General features: G+C 29.5%; 1 protein-coding gene across 1 annotated transcript in view; it reads right to left on the bottom strand.

Moving 5' to 3' along the window:
• Positions 1-842: 842 nt before the first annotated feature.
• The window catches only part of LOC129959838 (metabotropic glutamate receptor 4-like), a 110,135-nt gene continuing 89,027 nt past the window's right edge, over positions 843-21,950 (bottom strand). Inside the window, exons 5-7 of the mRNA XM_056072732.1 lie at positions 13,638-14,171; positions 6,281-7,531; positions 843-1,051 (exon numbers count right to left, since the gene is read on the bottom strand). Coding sequence (XP_055928707.1) covers positions 843-1,051; positions 6,281-7,531; positions 13,638-14,171 — 1,994 coding nt within the window. The remainder of the gene's footprint in view (positions 1,052-6,280; positions 7,532-13,637; positions 14,172-21,950) is intronic.

Raw genomic sequence — 21,950 nt, 5'->3', positions numbered from 1 at the left:
TGTGTTATTGAAACGAAAGAAAAATAATCTTAAAACTTAAATTTTCACAACTTGATACTTTTTAACTGATATTTTTATTATTTTTTTTTGAAAATATTTTATTTAAAATTTTAAATCCTTTGGCTTTTATAAAAGCTCATGATTTTTTTATTTTCTGTCCTTATTTGTTTTTTTAGTAATGACGTGATGAAAAATTGTTTGTGAGTAGTATAATATAGCGCAATTTAATACTACAATAAAAGCTTATTGCAGTTATTTGAGATTTTAGAATGCTTTCTTCGATAGAAACAGCTGTAAATATATACATAACGATGTATTAATCCTTATTTCAATCATTTATCTTTCCTTAAGATAAATATTACTTAACATACATGGAATACATACATTAAAGACACATATACATTTATATATAGAGAGATATAGATAGATATATATAGAGATAAGTAGATATATAGATAGATACAGCATCATTGCATCGAATCATTACATATAAGAGAATCGTGAAATTGTATTTGATACACCATTGTGTACATGAATAAGCTTTGGCGCTTGTTTTTGGGAACAACTATACTTGTGTGTTTTCTATAACTCCAGAAAACTCACCATTCTTTTACTGAGATTCTGAGGATAAAATGATAACTAAGTTGTTTTCTTGAACATTTTTCAATAGTCATCTTCATCGATTAAAAATGTTTTCGACAAATAATGTATCTTTGGGACAAATCCTTGGTACGTATGAAATTTTACTAGGTATAACTTAAAATTTGGTGATGTATTTCTTAAAACTTTCAGTTCTTGTTATCAGGAAGAATATGAAAGTCAAATTCCATAAACTTCATCCTTTATAACTCTACCGCAGATGAAGAGTTTCCATTCTCTCCCGAGATAGTGCAACTCACGCATCGGACCATCTGCAGTTGCTCCTCACCTTCTGCATCGTGCAACACTGTAGCAGTGGTAACATTTTGTGTAGTCTGAGTTCCGCAGTTTCGGCATTGGGAGCGATCATATACTACAAGAGCCCCGTCATGATCACTTGTGTCAACAGAAACTGAAATTTGAGAAATTGAAACAGAAATTACAACTACTTCAATACAAAGATAATTCAGAAATCGAATAAAAAAAATAAAGTGAAAAAACTAAATGCACAAATTTGAGTCTAAGAGATGAATTTTTACGGGTTTAGAAAAATCAAAATATTTTGTACACACAGAGTGATCTATAAAATAGGCCAAGAAGATAACGTGTACCTGCAATGAAATGACAGTACTGCATCTATTTTTTTAAAAAATACAGCATCCCAGGGACGAAAAATTGAAGTTACAGAAATAAAGGAGATCAGCCAAAATGTCCATTTAGAATAATGTATGCTATGTCATAATAAAAACAAAGACACATTTTTCATGGTTTCCTATATAAAAATGGCGGACATATTTGCGATTGAAATTATGAACTTTCCATGATTTGAAAAAATTTTCGTCCTAAAATTGAAAAATATATTATTTGCTATTATTTGGCTTTTCTGAGTTAAGCAACGGCGAAGTGAAATGTAAGCAACGAAGAAAGTAAGCAAAAATAATAATACGAATTCTGAAAAACACGCTCTTTGGAAGATATCGGGTACAACTGTTTTCAATTTTAGAGTGAACTCTTTTTTTGTTATAGAAAGTTCATTTTAATATCAAATATCTACGCCAGTTTTACAGATAACTTTATAAAACTTTTTCCTGTGTTTTTAATTTGAGAGAGCATATATTTTTAATCGAACTTTTTTGGCCATTAATTTTCTTTAGTGATTTTTCGTAACTTCCTTATTTTGCCGTTATTGGCACTGTAACTTGTTTCTATACAACATAATTGCTTTACTATAAGTAAATGTTACTTCCCTTCATATTCGTGAGGCCGTTTTAAATTTAAAAATAATTACTTTTTTTAATTTAAAATGAAATATTTAGCCTGTTGTCTACGTTCAGTTTTGATAATATTCTAGGGGAAAAACTAAATATTAAACCTTTTAATGATAAGTGTTGATTACTCAAATTTTCTAAAGACTGTTTATTGTGTTTCAAACTTTGCATGAATGCTTAAATGATATCGTGGTTTCCATGAGAAATTAATGGCTTACCAAAATTTTGCTGGTGCTATTGATGTAAATTTAATGATTCATTTATTGATAAATTTTTAAATTTTCAAAGTATTAGGTGTAATAAATTTTGTAATTCTTGGTGATCCGTGTGAAAAATTAGATGTTGTTTTCTAGAGCATAAGGATTCGTGATATTCTTTCAAAAATCATGTAAAAGGAATAGACACTAAAAATATTTAAAATATAAAAAGACATAGACCTCTGACTTTGGGCGCGAGAGTACTATTTCATTCCTTTGACATATTTTACTATGTTGATGGAAAGAAAATTAATGTTAAGTCCTTGAAATATTTTTTTAAAAAAACGATGTACTAGTTAATTCAATTTCTTTTAGCAACCAAAAAGAAGTGTCCTGCATTAATTAGCTGTTCAATCAAAATATAAATTCAAATTATTAATTATCAATCAAATTTATTAACAAATGATGTTTTATTTAATAATGTCGATTGATTTATACTTTTTGCTTAATACCAATCCCAAAGATATTTTAATGTACAAGAAACTAAAAAATGCTCCTTTAAAGATACAAGGGAAATTCAAAATATTAAAAATTGACCGAAATTGTAATTTTCCAATTTAAATTTTTTCAAGATTCAAATTACCAGAAATCGCTTAAGAAAAGAATTGATTGATGTTTATATTCCTTCTCTCAATGTAAGCAGTTTTTATAGATATTATGCACTATTATGTAACAATTTTAATCATTATTTTTTCATTTTCTCATTATGAAATTTTATGAGATCTTCCTCATTTAAAATAACATCATACTTTAAAAAAAATTCCGATATTTTCGTCCTTTATTGCACACGAAGTATTAAAAAAACTTTTATAAATGAATCATTTATGAATATTATGACTTCTTACTTAATTCTTATTTCTTCGAATTTTAAAAGATATCTAAAATAATTCTAGATTTGAAACAAAATTTGTAAGTTCGGTGATTTTAAACGGAACTAGAATTGAAATATCTATTTAAAAATCTTGAATAAAAACTTTATGTCATATTTTAATGGGCACGGGATGAGTTTGAAGTGTTTCATGATTTTAAACTACGCATCATTCATTTTCTAAATCAAAAAATCAAAAACTTAGCAATGAAATTTGGTGAATTAAATTATTTTTTAGCATAAAGATGATTCATAAAATTGCTGAGAAAATTTATTGAATTTATGTATGCTTTTAATATAAAAAAATTAACAGCATTTTCTCTTCCCTAATCTATAATATATTCAATAAATCAACAAAAAGGGATAATTTATAAAATTTTGCTTTGTCGGAAAGTTGATGTATCTCCAAATAATTTGGATTATATAACGTTCTTATTTATTAAATCTAAAGATTCCTGTTTGGTTCATTTCTGAAATGATTCTTTTATGGCCATGAACAGTTAAGAAAAAAAATAATACATTTCTATGGCAAAAAAATATATAGCAAAATTCCAAATTAAATTCTTCTCTTAATTGCCAACTGAAATCCACAGCAACTTCTGATCGATGTGCATTCTGTAATTTGATATTTGGAAATCCGGCTGAACCTTAAGTGATTTGCTCTGAATGATGCCATAGTAGCACGGTATCTGCTCAGGCGCTCGTTAACATTTCTTTACATCACAGGGATCATAAATCAAATAGCCTCGCAATCGATTCGATGCTAACTTGTTAGAGCTGTTCGAATAACCAGTTGCGTTGCTTAGTAATCAATCGTCGAGAATGACGAGGGTTCCCACTTAATATTTCAATCGACTCTTGCCAAAGAATTTAATTTCTTTTATTTATTCTATTTAGTCTCATGAGATGTTAATTCGCGTAAATGGCTCGGCAAAGATATCTTTAAAGTATATGAGTTAGAGTTTTGAGTTCTCATCAATGAAATTACATGAAAAATATTTTTTTAGCTTATTATTAATAAAGCTCTTCATGCTGAGTGTATGCTGTGTCGCAAATCCTGTGTCACAAATGACAGCCGAGTTTTTTATGAGCTAAATACATTAAGAGAAGAAAATACAATTTTGACATTTAGATAGCAAATTTCTAAGAAATATGAAATCAAATACGAAACGGATTTTTTATTATCTATAGGCATAATAACTTAATGAGCAAATATTATAAGGAAAATTTGAAAAGGATAAATATTGCATTTTCTGACTTTTAATTTATTTCAAATATAGGCTGATGGGCAAAAATTACAACAACACGGGTATTTGAGAATCAGTTACACTGTAGATTATAGTTTATGAAATTCTCAAACCCAAAGTCTGAGACAGTTGAGACGTTTCATTTTTTTAAAAATATTTAAATAATTTATCATTTGTAAAGTTTCGTTCTTAGCATTCATTTCAATTTATTTGTAACTACTCGAAAATCAGCGCGTTAGAATGTTCCAAGCTAGATAAAAATTACATGAAAAATACTTGTTCCAAACAAGGTATTTATTTTGTAAGAATTTAAAAAATAATTAGGAAGAAAGGGAAAGAAAATTTTGAGTCATTATTTAAGTTTTTCAATAAGAATCAATAATCTATGTAAAAATATTTTGATTAAAAAAATATGATTTTTTTAATATAATTATGCATTTGCTACCTCTTAATTGAGATAATTCTTTCTTTTATCTTCCAACTTAAATTTAATCAAGTTTTATAAAATTACAAATTAAAAAAAAACTATTAAAAGTTATTTTTATGTTAGATTAATTACTTAACTGTTAAGAAAAGTTATTTCTTTGGAATTGCGACTAAAATGCAGTAAGCTACAGTTAAGAGATTTGTAATTTCTTCTTTTATTTGGTAGCTTTCGTACAGTTTGGCAATCTTCAAATTATAAAGCGTGTTTTATCATTCATCAAATGATTTCGAAGTCCTTCAAGTTCAGAATGTAAAGACTTTTTTTTAAAAATGTCCAATCAAGCAGCCCTTTTTCTGGACAATAAGTCTGAATTGTTATTTCCAAGATAGATGGGCTTTTCATAAAATTTTAAGGGGTATTGATTTCCATTTTTTTATCACTTTCCAAAATCCATTAATTGTGGAGGAAATGCATTTATAAAAGCAGAACAAAGACTCAATATTTCATTAGTAAAACATCAGAGGACTTCGTAGGAATATGTTAAAAAAGGTCTGTAAGCAATTGAGTTTTACATCGATGGATCTTGTCTCATTAGCAGCGATTAACCCTTTAAAATATTTGAAACAATGTGTGTCTTTTTCAGTTGCTCCTTTAGATTCTTCTTTCCATGTAAAAGTAATGATTCATGGTTTTTCCTGTTCTGATTAATAAGTATGCTTATTAATAGTCTTGTTTATTTTGTACTTAAAAATTTTAATACCATACATTTCAAAACATTTTAGAACAATGGAATTGGAATATTTCTCTTAGGAAAGCTTAAAAACGCATCCTTCAATCCATAGCTTGTTTACATGCGGCATTTTAAGAGAAGAATAAATTTAAAAGTAGCAGATGATTTTTCTCATTTCTAATTCTAAGCTGTTGCCCGAAATTTTTAATCCGAAAAATTTGCTTCTTTTAATATTCTTTATTGAAATCGTTCTAAAAGTATGCAGATACACTCTGTGTTTCTTTAATTATAGTTCCATTTGTTTGTTTGCTCATTCAAATTTATAAGAAGTTTAATAAACATTTTAAAAAATTAGTTAAAACTTTAAGCAAATCCATTATTAAAAAATATTTGGGGAATTTCCAAAAATGATTGGCCATTTTCAAACATTTAAAAGTCTAATTTCTGGCTTTCTATTTTTTTTTTTCGGAAAGACTTTTGAAAAGAATAGTTCTAAAAATCATTTTTCATGGTAGAATATTTTATTTTAACTTGAAAATCCATAATAAACATGATAAGACAAATATTTTAATTTTTTATAAAAATTAGGGCTGCTGTATCGCATTTTTAAATGGTGTATGACATTTTTGAGGAATAGAGATTTACAGCATAGAACAGAATAATTATATTAATATTGCTAATTCATAACTTTTTATGTTTCATTTATTATATCTGAAAATATCAAATTTAAAATTAGCTTTAACATTATTTTTGCAGACCTTTAAAAGGGTACCAAAAGATGTATATTCAGTTATCGTAGCCGCTGCATATCTAGCTAAGGGGAAAAATGAATAATTCTACTTACCATCTGACATTATTGCGGGATTCGTTCTGTGGCTTGGAGTTGTAGGGTTGTTGTACTTGGCTATATTCATCAATGGCATGCGCACATTTTTTTCTGGGTGAGCCATAATGATGTATACTTTGTGTGAGAATAGACATAAAAGTGCAGTCGAAGCACTGAGGCTCACAGTAGTAGCCATCATGAAAACGTTTATTTCAACGTGGGATGTAGTAGTAAAATATATAGGAATGAATGCCAACCATATTATGCAAGTTGTGTACATTGTGAATCCTATATATTTGGACTCATTGAAGGCTTCTGGAATTTTTCTTGTAAGGAGAGCGTACACAGTACATATTATTATTAAAAGCATTGGGTAAGCAAAAGCAACCATGTAAGTTGCATCCACTGCTGCAGCACACACCAGATGGTTTTCTTCTCTTGAACGAAAGTAGTGAATTGCATTAGGAGGTGAGATATTCAACCACACTGCAGAAATCACCACTTGCACTATAGTTATGCAAAAGCAGATAAACAATTGGGAAAAGGGGCTGATGAATCTTGGACGGTTCACTGTTTGAACACCAGCTTTAAAAATGCGAGATATTCTGTTGGTTTTCGTGAGCAAAGCACTATAGACAATGGTGAAACACATACTAATGCCTGTTTGCTGTACACCACACATAAAATCCGTAGGTTTTTGTATTAGTATGAAAGTCATCCCGAAGCACGTGAGGATTCCAAAAAGTAGAACATAGCTGAGCTCTCGTCCAGACGCTTTGACGACTGGAGTGTCATTATGTTTGATGAATACAAATATAGCGATCAAAGTAGACATAATACCAACCGTTGAGAATACTACTGCCCCAATTGCCCACCCGCTGTGTATATGAAGATATCTGAGAGGGATTTCCAGGCACCAAGTGCGATTTTCATTAGGGATCGATCCAAAAGGACATTCAAAGCACATGGAATCTGAAAGCAAAACTTGATATTTCGAGCATCGTAAGCAATGCCAGCAGCAGCTCTCCCCTTCTAAGTATTTTCTGACTTCTCCTGCATTGCAAGGCAAACTACAAACAGATATTGGCATCTTAGGTTCTTCTAAGCGAAACTGTACCTCCGAAAAATTCATCTGTAATTTTCCATTTTCATATTTTCCAACACAAATCCACTTAAAATTTCCTGGGGTCACTTGTTTAAAGTGAATAATGTTATAGCGTGCTGGCCCATCTCCATTTTCTGAAAATTCAAATTCTTCTCCATTTAAACCTAAAAAATATATCAAGGTTTGAATTAGTATAGGTACTGGGAAGTACATAAAGAAATTACATCGCAGATTGAACGATTTCAAATGACAGTACAAGGTAATCAAATTCACTACAATCTTGTATACAAAAAAAGTGCCGAAGCAAAAAATATAGCTTTTACTGCATATTCTACAATACATGGCAGAATCATAACATTTGGCATCATTTTGTTTTAAACGACAAACTCTGTATTTAATTTTCAAAAAAAAAACCCTTTAAATGACATTAATGAATTAATGTTATTTTAGCTATTCCGGAGTTAAAATTAGAACATTTTTGACATTTTTTCATGTTTTCCGAAACATATTATGCAAGTTATTAAACTTTTCTTTATAACGATGTGAATCTTTAGTGCCGAATACATAAGTGTACTTGTTCGTATAAAAGGTGAATTTATAGAAGAAAGCTTTGTAAAAAAGTGCAGTCAATTTCCAAGACTTACTGCCGCATTCATCTATATCATTTATGGCATATTTTATATCTGCAACCTTCGATGAAATTCAAAGCCAAGCAGTTAACACTTAATTGGGGACGTTTTGTCTGTGAGACCGCTAGCGATGGATTTTCGGTCACTCCTATTCTATTTTTAGCTCATTTGAATAGATTGGCCCTGAAGCTTCCTGTTTTGTAACCCTCAATACACGTGCACTTTTTCAACCGATTTCAGCGGATGTTTTTTAAAATAATTCAGTTATTTCTTTGACCGCTGTTTCTAAGACAGCACCTCCCTCTTAGTGTCCTAGTGATAAACAAGGCTTAGCAGATGGCGCTAAAACTTGGGCCCCGAAATATCATCCAATTTACCGATCCTATTATGAAGCAGTGCTACAGACACTTTTAAATGAAGCAGAAAGTGATTTTAGTGATAAGGATAATTGTACAGAAGAGTTTTTGGATGAAAGTTCGCATTCAACTGATTCTGATATGTATGTTCAAACATAAATAATTTTTCTAGTGATAATGTATTTTGAAAAATTTATAAAATGTATGAATGTACCAAGAGATATATATTCAAGATATATAGGTTGATTTTTATACTAGTTCTTAACCTGTATGTTTAAAGAAACCGTGCTATGAAAGTCACACAAACCGATAAAAAAGGGCCAATTTTACCCATTGTCATTTTTTTTCATATAATTGTTGAATTTTACATTATATTGTCTTCTTTATACCTTCATATACTGTAAAAATAAATATGATTTAAAAAGTAAAAAGTAATATTTTTTTTCAAGAATATTATTTATTATAACATGTAATTTGAGAAGAAAATGCATGTTCCATCGCATTTTCTTTTTTCAATGATAATATATTTTGAAAAAATTCTAAAACATATCTATATATCAAGAAAAAATATCTGCAAAATGTATTGGCAGTTTTTCATACTAATACATTCCCTAGAAAATTTAATTTGAGTGTAAATGAAATGCGGTCTCGTAGACCGCACCTCCCCAGTTAAGTCCTAAAATTTCACCTCCCCAGTTAAGGGTTAAAATGCGTACCCACATAATGATACAAAAGGAATGGAGGACTAGAAAAAGATAGCCTCAGGCACAAATTGCTAGAAACTTGAAACTGATATTCAGATTTATTCAAAAATAAGTCCACAGATTAAGAAAAACAGATGAATCAGTCAATAAATAGGCAGCTAGCGAAGATCGGTACTTGTCATTACAGTAAAGCGTAACAAGATTAATAATGTTCGGCTATGCCGTGATTTTATGTGGTCGCAATTGGTCGAATTTCAAGGATTAATGTTTCCAAAGCTAACTTAAGAGAGAACTTTAGAAAAATAAAGTTACATTTACATTCCACTCCCAAAGAAAGTGTTGTTAACTCTATCGCAGCAGTGATAAGATGATTTCGGGAAGGTTTCAAATTGAGTGGCTTCCACAGAGCTTTTGTTCTCTGGTAGTGGTTTTATGGCATTTATTAAATATAGGAGAGACATTTTATATTCCAGTATTTACCATTTCAAGAGTTCAGTTGGCCCTGATTTCATATTTATAGACCATATAGATAATTTATATAGGGATGATCTTATCAGCGTTTTCTGAAAAAATGAGAATACCTGTTGGATGAATTGGCCTAATATATCTCCACACTTTACCCCTTTATGGTCAATGTAAGATGTTTTCGGAAGTTTATATCACTTTTACACTCCCAAATGCATCTTGGAACTAAAAATATCCTTATTGGATCAACAATCTCGTCATTAATAGCGGTTCATACACTTCTACTCTCAACAGAAATTCAACCGATAAGAGTTGCATAAATGAAAAAAGACCAGAAATGCCATTAAACTGTTTTATGTTTAGTAATTTAATCTTTTTTTCGATTTTTTTTTGGTTGATGAGTTTTTTGCCCCTATACCATTATGAATGCGTATGTGTGTGCGTGTGTGAAACCAAACTCTACACATATGTGATTCCATTAACATGTCATTAGTAGATTTGAAGAAAGTACATCAGAAATGAAAATTCTTTAAATTATGAGCGTCACTTAAGTGATGTTTTTGCCAATTTTGAAAAAGTCATACAACAATGGATATTTAAATATTACCTAATGTAATATTTGTAATTAAAATCGACATTACAAAGAATTTTTAAAGAAAGAATAGAAATCGAGGCTGTAAATTCAGATTAAATTTGGTAGAAATTCTTTTAATATGGAAGTAATTTACTGCTTTATAATAAATGTAAGTTTTCAGAATAATTCACTAAGAAATTCACGCTAAAGTTAATGTTCAGGTAAACAACAAAAAAAATAAGGTAAAAGGCAGAGCTAACGGTTCTGTTTGATTAAAGGTGAAAAAAAATTCAAATCACCTTATATGTATATAAACTTTTATATTTTTGAGATAAATATTCTTCGCCTTTTATTTTGATTCCTAGCGATGTAAATATACTGCGTAGAAAACATTTAATTATTAGAAAAAATGAATCTGAAATATTAAACAACGATATCATGTTAAAAAAATATCAATATGAATAAATTTCAACAAATTAATGCATTTTCTATGAGTGTAAGTTTAAGTGTGTGTATGTGAGAGAGAGGGGGGGGGGGTAATAGCGCAAAGAGCGAAATTTGACTTTTTGCAAGAAAAATGTTGTCCCAGAACAGTTTTACTTTTGATCCAACTCATTACTTAGGAGACTAGAAAACAGAAGTTTAAGAATCAATTTCATAACTGAAACTTTTCATTCCTTTAGTCATTGAAGAAAAGAGTACAAAAATGTAGAAAGGCATCCGAATATTAGCTTTATGAATTCTAATCTTATATTCAATTAAAAGCATAGTTAATGACATTTAGAATTAATTTTGGAAAATATGCAGTTGAATTATTGAATTGAGAAAGAAGATATTTTCATGTCTAATTGATGGAATGCATAAGTTGGTTGAGTAATTTAGCTAGAAAAGTTGTTGTCAATGACCAACATTGACCAATGTAACTCACAAAAGAGTTAAGGATAGGATAAACTAACAAGATGATACAGCTATCCATATAAGTCACCTTTGAAATATCAGTTCCAAACCAATATATATTGCAAATACAAAAGCCCTAACTTAAATCTCACTAATATCTTGTGGATAGCTCTAACCAATATGCATTTAGTGAAATCGGATACATTTTTTTTTCATCTATGGAACCATAACCAATAATTGGCGATAAATCATATAAAGCCATTGTTAAACATTATAGACAATTATATCTGGTGTTCTTAGATGCAAAATTGCACCTAAAAGATTTGAGTATTTATTAAAATAAATAAATTTGGTTTATTACATTTTTGTTTAAACAAAGGAACCAATGACAGAAAGGTAAGCGATTAAAAAGGCCAAAGAAGAGAAGATTTCAAGGAAATCATTACATTGGAAAAGGATGGGGACAAGAAGTTAAATCTGATGTAATCAGAAAAGCATTGTTTCGAAAATATAAGGGTAGATGGAAATGAAAACATCCTAGTCACCAGAAATAAAATATGATCTTCTGTAAACATGTATTTTATATTGTAGAAAATTCTTTAAGAATTATAAATCAATTTAAAATGCAACGTATGGTTACTCTTGATTTTTCGAATATCTTGTGACAGTTGAAATAACGAAATAACAACCAGGGAATTTAAAATAATAAGAAAGAGAAAAAGTGTTCCTGCTATCAACACAAGGCATGTACTTTCTATAAAAGTAATTGGAAAATAACTTTGAAAAATCCTTACTTTTTTCTATAGCAATACCTTTAAAATGACTTGTTCGTAATGAGAAAGGACATTTGAAGGTATTTTGGAGGTATAGATCTTAACAGACAGATAGATTGGTATTGCCAGATTCTTATTATCACTTTTGTCCTATGGGATAAACACTCCTGTAAAACTTAAATATTTTTTGAATGGAAATTGAGTTTTAAAGCTATAATGGATTATTTATATCAGATATTCAAGGCCTTATTTAATCTAACATCGTTGAAAAACTGTTTAGAATGTAGAACCCAGAAAACCAGCAAGACCTTAATTCTTTCATTTGGAAACTTCATTCAAAAATGAGATTACAGAAGAAATTCTGCAAATTGTGGTAAGTGTTTTATGCATATTTTTCAGCACAGATAAAAAAAGTATTAATAGTAGTAGGATTGGATCCAGGTTAATAAATATTAAAATATCTCTTCTTTTCAGGTAGACATCGTGATGCGTTATCTAACAAATACACAAAGAAAGTAATAGTTGAAACTTATAGGGGAATAAACAAGGACAAAACTATTTAAACTGGAAAAAAACATATACCTCTGGTCTTTTTTAAAGGTTATCTCCGAGGATATAAAAATTGGACATGCAGTTTTGTACTTTAAATGCCATCATCTCATAAATATTTTTCAGAGCTTAACGGGAGAACTTTAAAGTATAGTTCATCAAATCATTGTGAAATTTTCTTTCCAAGTATGCCTAGACAAATTCAATGTACAAAATCATGCAAAATCAAAACACTATGTGGTATGATTTATTTTTAATGTCTGGTATCTCAGTTATAATTTTTAAAAAAATAGTGTCCTATGGAGTGGACACTGAAAGATTGAAAGGGTTGAAATGTCATAATTTTTTTTAACATTGTTCTTTATTTTCTACTTTATATCAGTCATAGAGAGTCCCGTGGATATTAAAATTTTTACGTATGATATTCAGCAAAAAATAAAATTCAATGAGTTATTTCATTCTGATGGAAGATCAATAAATTTAACCCCAGAGAAAATATCGGTATTTTTTAATGATTATTGTTTTTAAATTTACACGGTTTTCCTTTATTAATCTTTTTTAAATTACTTTTATACTTTTCATAATTTTGTTTGAAAATTTAATGAAGAGTTATTAAAAATTCAGAATCATGAGTGTAAAAATCATTTTTGTTTCACATTTTTCAATCTCTCAATGTCGACCTGTATTTTACGAGATTAAATGATAAATCAAGTATGCCCAGAAGTTAATCACATTGTTTGATTTTCTAGCTGAATTGATTGGAAGTAAATTATCGTATCCTTTCTTTTTTATGAGTTGCTTAGTATTTTTAAATCATTATGTGCAATCGAAATTCACGTCCAACTAGCTTAGGAATTTGGTGTCCCGCACTGGCAGATACCTCAGATAAAAGGATGAGTATTTGACTTATAAGTAAGCAGATGATGTAGATTCGTACACCTTCGTGTATAGTGAGCATATGAGTTAGGCCGTAATGGGGGTCATTTTGCTTTAATTTTAGTGCGTGATCATTCATTATTCCTATGGATGCCTTTACAATACCAGGTAGCTGCTTTTGTGGTTAAAAATTTTATTTACTTTATATATAGTTTTGCAATGATTAAAACCTTTACCCTGATTTGATATTTAGGTGACGACATGTTTTATGCGACTCTAGTAGAAAGACGTTTCAAAACATTTAAGCATTTGTTACATCACATAATCGCACATTGCTTACTTTTGAGTTACTTTATTGCTGTTAGAGATTTCATAACCCCTTAAAACGTTTTTTAATTCATGCTTTCAGCAGTCAGTTGAATAAAGAAAAGTAAACGTATTCCTTACCTTTGAATGATACACTTTTCATATAACTGAGTAGCACTTGTCCATCAGGGGGATCCATTTCTGGGCAAAGACCAGAAGTTCCACCGCACAAATCTCGATGCATCGCCCGGATTGCATATGCGAAAGTAAGGACTGCATCACTGACAAACTGCAGTTGTCTTTCAGGCTCGTATCCATTATCGAATGACAGTTTTTCTTTTCCAGTACATGGTTCACGCCCTTGATTATAAGGTGTGTTTAAACTATTGGGCCATTTGCAATTAAAATAGTCCTCCCAAAATTCTGTAAACCACGGATTCCGTTGATTATTTTGAACAGTCAATTTCAAAAAATAATCGTCAAAACCAGGCAATGGATGCGCTTGTGGTTGAACAGATATAGTTCCTTCAACTTCCCTCTCATTACCCTCGAAAACCAAAGATCTTGCACTCCAGCCATCGCTGCCAATCCATGAAAATAATCCAGTAGCATTATTTCTGCGCACTGCGCGCATTACACCAGCAACTTCTTGGTCAGATCCAAATATTATGACACCTACAAGGGAAGAAAAGAATATACCTTTGTAGATATTGATTTCATAGCAAATAATTACATTAGATTGACCATAAAATAACCACATCTTCAAATTAACTCGTCACTTCAAATAAACGTGTTTGAGATGGAGCCAAATTTTACGAAGGAACTACCCGTTTTATCGACAATATTCAATTTAACCTCTGTTAACAACTTTTCTGATTTATTTTATTTATTTATTTGCTCTCTAATTAGCTGGCTCTTTCTATTTTGAAAATGTTTTTGTTTTATCCATTCTACAGCAAATCATTGGAAAACTTGAAATTTTCAAGATTTCTCGAGGTGTTTTTTTTAAATTTAAATTATAGTATATGTGAAATTATTAACTTTAAATATAAGGGGGTAATTCGTAGCAAGTGCGACGTCTGATCAAAACAGTTAAAGGATTAATCAATAACAAAGTTTTGCGGACCTACGGGAGTCTAGCAGAAGTTCTCAATTTATGTAAGAGTAATAAAATCATTGAGAATGTCTTAAACAATAAATATGAACAACATTTTAAAAGTTGTTCTTTTTTACTTTCTCGTGTACAAAATTTACAAAAAGAATGTACCAAAATCATCAAGTAATGCCAACTCGAGATTTTAACTAATCTCCACATTTCAGGCCTGCCTGAGTCTGAAAAACTATGGAACTACTTTTGGAACTATGTATATCCGTCCTTCTGTTTGTAGCTGAACATGATAATTCAAAAATGTTTTTAGGTAAATGGATGAAATTGGGTTAATGGCATCTTGTAGATTTTTATCAAATTTTGACAAATTGAAGTGAAATACATTCCGATGAAGTCTGTCTGACTGGCTGTTTGAATACAATTTAACGCAATAACAACTAAAGGAAGAGGGCAAGATGAATAAAATAATACACACAGAATTAACATCTAAAGTATAGATATGTATCAAATTTGAAACCAAATCCATCAAGAAATTGATCGTCTGTTGGTCAATCCTGTAACCTCGATAACTCAAAATCACAATGTTTTAAATATATGAAACTAGATATGTGATTTCGTGACTACAATTATAGTTCTGTGCCAAGTTGTGGTTTTCATATGTAGGAAAAGAAGTTTCCAAAATACAGGTCTTCGGTTTTCTAGTGCTTTAATTTCGGTTTTCTAGTGCTTCTAGTAATTAATCGCATCCCAGCGATTTATCAATAGAAATCACACTCTAACAGATTCCATCGCAATTAATGCTCTCTAATGGCATTGTGTTTAGTAAGGCACAAGTACATTTATTAGAGGTATGCGAGACAACTTCGAAAATACCATTCCAAGTGGTTTATAAAATTTTCATAAATTAAACAAAAAAAATTCCCAGAGGTCTTATGAATTGATCTATTTTTGAAATACACAAATACATCAGTTACTGTAGAGTTTTTTCAGAGACCCTTTACCACTCATCTTTCGTTTAATGAGTTAAATCTGCTGCTTGCATGTCCAACTTTTCTGACTGAATATCAAACTGTAATGACGAAATATTCTATACGTTGATACACAAGTTGATTTGCCCATAATCATTTCCCGGAGAACAATCAATTTGTGATAATGATAATATGTGAATTTTCAAAACGTATCAAACAGAAAATTCGAATATTGACTTTATTTCGTATCAGAGAGATAATTAAGATAATAATTAAGACATATATCATTATTAGATTTAGACCAAATTCGCAGATTTAGACCAAATATGACACGGGAAATTCTACCAACAAAAAATATGAAAGTATGTATGTTTGCTTACTTATCTTTTGACCATCTAAAAGACAAACTTTTGGTCATTCGGCTGTGAAATTTGAAGCCTATATACTTTGAAAGGTAGAGAATATAAAAAAAAAGATTTTAAAAAATTCTGATATGAATTAATTTAATTGAAAATTATGCAAAGATCTGGAATATTTTTCTAAAAAAACTGCTGATATTATTATTATACAAAGCTAATTTTTTTACAGTCTAAAAAATTGAAGAATTAGTTTTCTAGTGATATTATCCAATAATTTGAGTGATGATTCAAACAATTTTTCAAAATTAATTTTGATTATTATTACGGCAATGCTTTCCCGTCTTGCTATGAAACACATTTCATTTCAGTTTCTTCATCACATTTTAAATAGCGCATTATTTGCATTGTTAAAGCACGAAGAAAAGAAACTCTATCGCTTTTTCCTAATTGAAAATTTTATTCATTTCCAATTTGAACTAACAAAACGCATACTTATTAAATAATGTAAATATTATCAAAAATTGAGTTTTACAAAAATACATCAGTGTTACTTATCTTGAATGGCACTTTTTCTGCATTTGAAAATTTCTAAATCTTAACGAGTTAGCAGTGTTAAATACTAACGAGTATTAAATCTTATATGAGTTAGCAGTCTTAAATAGTTTTTAGTTGTTTTAAAGTTGTGAAGACTGGGGCTGTGTGACTTTCATAAAATGGTTGTCTTTATTTTCGATTGTTATTTCTGAAATTTAAGTTTAAAAAAAACCATTTTTTTTCTTTCCAAATGTTTCTATCCTTTCCTGGAACGTAATTTAATATATTACTCTGTTATTTGCATCAAAATTAAAAAAGAGCGGGACATTACAACATAACACATGACCACTTTCAGTTAGATTTTAATAGGCAAAACAATTACACCTTTTAGGCATCGATAATGTCACTTGAATTCATTTGACTACGGAGATACATGGTCACAGTAAACAGAACATGGTACGGTTTCAGAACGTTACGAACTGAATGTTTATTGCAGTTAGAAGTCGTGAATATTAAGCTAAGTATAGGCAATTTTATTGAAACCAGGAACAACTAATATTCTCGGCAAACCAGCCTGTCGATTAGAATGTCTAGATAGTAAATGATGCAAATGTACGCAAAGCAAGCCATTTTAGTATTTTTCCAAATTTCCTATATAAAAATTCTACTAACGCTATTGCCATATTGGATTTGAATTAAAATTCAGAAGACTTCCTTGCTGAAGGATTTATATCCTTTTTGTTTCATAAATTCTCCATTGTGCCCAATGGCATTGACAAATGAACCAAATTAAGATGATCATGCAATCTTACCTGATGATGAAGCTGTTGAAGTATTTTGGGTGAAGATGCTGATGGTCTTTTCAAAGTTAGAATAATTTTTTCAGTTTAAGCCAACCGAACGTACCAAACCGAAATAAGTTTTAATATTTTTTAAGCAAAAAATAATATTTTCATGAATTAAAACATTTTATCTCCTTTTCATTGTATTCTGTATACTTTTAATAAATAATATTGCGATTTTTTTTCTAACTCCATTGGATAGACAATATTGTTTGTTTTTTTCAATAATCGTAAAATTGGTATGTGCTTTATTCGCAGGCTGGTAAGCGAAAGTAAGCAATAATTGTTGTAGGTAGTAGTTGTTGAGTTCAAAAATAGAGCCAGTTATATGATTTGATACTTCAACATAATTGAAAAAAATTACAAAAACTGAAGTTGAAAGCACATAATGTCATTTTTGTCCAAATTGCTAAAAAAAGAAAGACATTCAAACTTATTGTAGAAAGATAAACAAACGTATTGTACAGTAACCATTGCACTTAATTTCAAAAATGAGGTTGCATTAGAATGAAAAATGCTCTGATTCAGTATTCAACTTGAAAAAATTGAAACAGTCCGTAAAACAGTCCACTTTTGAGACCGCCTCCCCCCCCCCATCTAAAACATCGGCTAGAAAAGGTGCGCAAACTTCAAAAAACTTTTTCCTTATTAAATAAAGAGATTAAAGCAGTTTCCAGCTAACCGCAAATTTATCGAAGGTACATACTTTTTTATTTGTCTTAATTTTCTGGACAAGAACTTTTATATATATATATATATATATGACTTTTATATAAAAATAATCAAGCAGAAAAATTTTGAGTATTTTTGCAAAGTCAAGAATCATCCTAACTTCGGAACAGAAGCTCTGAGTATAGTTATGCCTTCACTAGCTATTTGACTCAATATACTATATAATGTAATTCGTCTGCAGTAATCCCCTCGCCCAACAGTAGGTTAATGCTGTATTCGATTTGCTGAAGGGATATGTTCTGGATGAATAGCTTTCGCAACCTGACGATTAATTTTCCTGTCTTAGCCTGCAATATCAACACAATTTATCATTTATTAGGCGAAGCTAAATCGGATAGGAAATTGCTTGACACTTCTCTAATATTCCAGATTAACTGTTGCTGCTTGCAGGAAAAGACTATTATGATGTTTCGTAAAATTGGCAAAACAACCTCAATTTAAGGTATGCAAGTATGCTATCAATTTGAAATATATATAATAAATTCGGAAGCTCATTGGATTGCATAATTCTGCTTCAATAAATTTCTCTAGTACATATAAATTTTTTTTATCTATCGTTAACTGTCATAATTTTACTGCTTTTGACAAATTTTCCTAACTGGAAATAAACTTAATTTTATATTTTCGTATTCCAAATAGAAGTCATGAAATTTTCTATGAAATTTACTTATATAAATCTTCAAATTCAAATGATTTTTATCTATCGTTAACTGTTATAATTTCACTGCTTCAGACTAACATTCCTAACTGGAAATAAACTTGTTATTTTCGTATTTGAAAGAGAAGTCATGAAATTTTCTATGAAATTTACTTATATAAATCTTTCCAATCTGACATGCTACTTTACTGAATTTCTCAAAAGTGAATTTTGGAGTTTATGTTATAGAACCAAACTGGTTTCGGTACATTCATAATTTGATTTAGAACCTTTCCATCAGAACTATTCATTTATTCAACAAAATCTTAAATAACTACTTTAGATTAATTATTCACAAAGAGTTATTTAAAACGAGTGAACCACATTAGTATTTTAATATCTTAAAGTTTCAAAACAACCGTTTAAAACGACACCCACACGAAAATGTTGAGACATCTACATTCGTGGATAAAGTAAAATACCGATTTAAAAGTTTCCTAATTAAATTGAATTCTTAACTTCATATAATCTTAAATAATTTTTGTAGTTAATTTTTCTGGCAAAAATTGCAAATGCTTACTTTTTGAATCAGAGTGTTTCAATTGTACTGCATTGTAGTGAATTTCGATTGACGATGTAACTCTAAATTCTCTTATATAGTCCATATTTTTTTATCATTGACTTCTTGACATTCATATATTTGTCTTGAAATATTAAGTAGTCAGGTAAAATCCTTTAGTTGATTCACAAAACAGGACAAGGGGTTTGTGAAGTAAATATTTATAAAGATAAAATAAAATACAAGATATAAAATGGAATTTTATACGGCTTATTACTACTAAAGCCATTGCTTTATATAGAAATTACTCAAATCTTCTGGATTTCCAAGATCACCGCCAAGTATTGGTTTGAAGTCTGGTGGTGGCGCCCATTACAGTTATTTCTCTTCGCCACTGTCTGTTAATAAGTTGCAAGAGAGGGGGAGGGGGGGGTATCGTTGGCATATTAAAATACCAGACAGATAATACATTTAAGAAAATGTATGAATCGCGATGTCATTTTCCTTTCGTCTAATGATTCGTATACTGAAAGTTGAAACATGTTATACATTTTTTTTAGTTTAAATTAGTTATTTTTACTGTGCTGCAACTTGTTCTCAAATTGCAAAAGAAAAAAAAAGTACTTTATATTTGTATTTGTTTTGATTTCTATCTGATTTACGGGTCGGAATACATTTTTAAAATTATTTTCAAATTCTATTTACCTCATCACTATTTATCATTGGAAATTTCATTAGTATAAAACTAATTTATTATCAATTAATCGGGTGAAAATTTCTTTCCATTCTGATTATAAATGCAAAATTCAGAATGGAACAGGAGAAATTTTAGAATAACAGGAATTTAATTTCAATACAATAGTAATTTTAAAGTTATATTATTTTTAATTGATTAATCAATGTAAAGTAAAACAAATTTCTTTCTAAACGCTGCCACTTTTTCTAGAAATAGTGCACTAAGCCTTTTCTGTGGTTCAGCATAATACAAATTACATATACAATTCAGATACTTCCAAGATTTGAAATAATCGTCATGAAATATCAAAATCTTGGCCACAATAAATAATGCTTAAAAAATATTAAATTTGATACAAAAAAATCGTCACAATGAAACTAAATTATTTATCAAATGGGATATAAGGAACTGCCATTTGGGTGACAATGTTATTAAATTAGTGAGTAATTAAAAATGAGAAAGTCTGATTCATCAATTAGTGGGCTGTTTCGCCTCTGAATTTATTTGACAGTGTATACTTATATTAAAATCTCTTGTTCAGACAGCAAACATGTATACTGGCAACCAATGACCCCAGGAAAAAATACAAAGCAGTGATGCATGAAATATTTATATTGACATCTATTGTATGTTTTAATGATAATTTGAAGAAGCATGAATAGGACAGAAAAGTACTCTTTGAATGGAATTCGCACAGCAGTAAGGTTAATAGATTTGAAATTTTTATAAAAATCACACCTTCAAGGATAATCGATCTTAGACAAATTTCCATAAAAAAGGAGAGAAAGAACACATAACTGATGAAAGCTGATAACCGATATCTGTTATTATTACTGTAGATAAATGCAAGAAATGTCTTCAATTAAAAGTCAAACACAATCTGAATTTTTATTGATAAATACAAAATGAATATTTATTTAAAAAAATAAAACATATAATTTATTTTTAAAAATTTTAAAAAATCCTATTCATTAATCGAGAGAATTGTTCATTATTAAGAATTAATTAGTAATTGATATTCATGCGTGATTTTATTATAACAACATTAAGTGTTATGAAAAATAATTATAATCGAATTAATTAACAGTTCTAAAAATTACTTCATTGATTAATTGAACCATATCAGATTTTTAGAGTCAAAACTGGATGAATGATTTTCTGATATTATTCAAAAACTAATAAGTAATGTCTGAAGATATTTTACGATATTTATTCAATCGTATTATGTATTGAACCTGTACTAATGGTACATATCTATAATTCGTCTGTTTTATAGTCGAGCTAGTTATATCATTCATAATCTGAAAAGCAATTGCGGAATTAAGTATTTTGCGGTTCTAGGCAGTGTCCACTATGAGACCTCTTTTAATAATATGGTCAATTTAGTATCTCATTTCAACACATATTTAACATGTTAAGGATTTATTTTAAGTTAAATTTTTTATATATTCATAGAGCTTTACTTTTTGTTAACTTATTTAATTGGCAACCAGGAAAATAAAGATTTTAATAAACCTACTTGCTGCCCCTTCTTAATCTAGTGGCCCTAGGCAGCTGGATAGTCTGTATAATTGGAAATCCGATTCTGATGGAAAGCACTATTGTCTTGAAGAAAGGTATTTTAGAAATTCCTGGTATGGCAACTGCATTATATATATATATAAGTTTTTTTTCATGCTTCATACATGTTTAGCTACCATGAAATGTAAATATTGTCTAAATTTATGTATATTACAAAATTTAGCTTTCGTAAAAATTCTTACATTTAGTTTTCTCAGCTTAAAAATAGTATCCCGCTTTCCTGTCTCACCATAAATTGTTCTGAATTCACATAATACCGTTGAATGTCTTTTAGAATGGAGCAGATTACGTTGAAGTAATAAATGGCATTGAAAGCAAATAACCTGGTTCTCTAATGTCTTTTAATACGAATGAGATTGCATTTAGGTAATTTTCCAAAAAGAAAATATAATGCATTT

The sequence above is a fragment of the Argiope bruennichi genome, chromosome X2 (genome assembly GCF_947563725.1).
Source record: "Argiope bruennichi chromosome X2, qqArgBrue1.1, whole genome shotgun sequence".
Classification (NCBI taxonomy): domain Eukaryota; kingdom Metazoa; phylum Arthropoda; class Arachnida; order Araneae; family Araneidae; genus Argiope; species Argiope bruennichi.
Note: the sequence above shows the minus strand (reverse complement) of the source record. Positions and strands in the feature narration are given on the sequence as shown.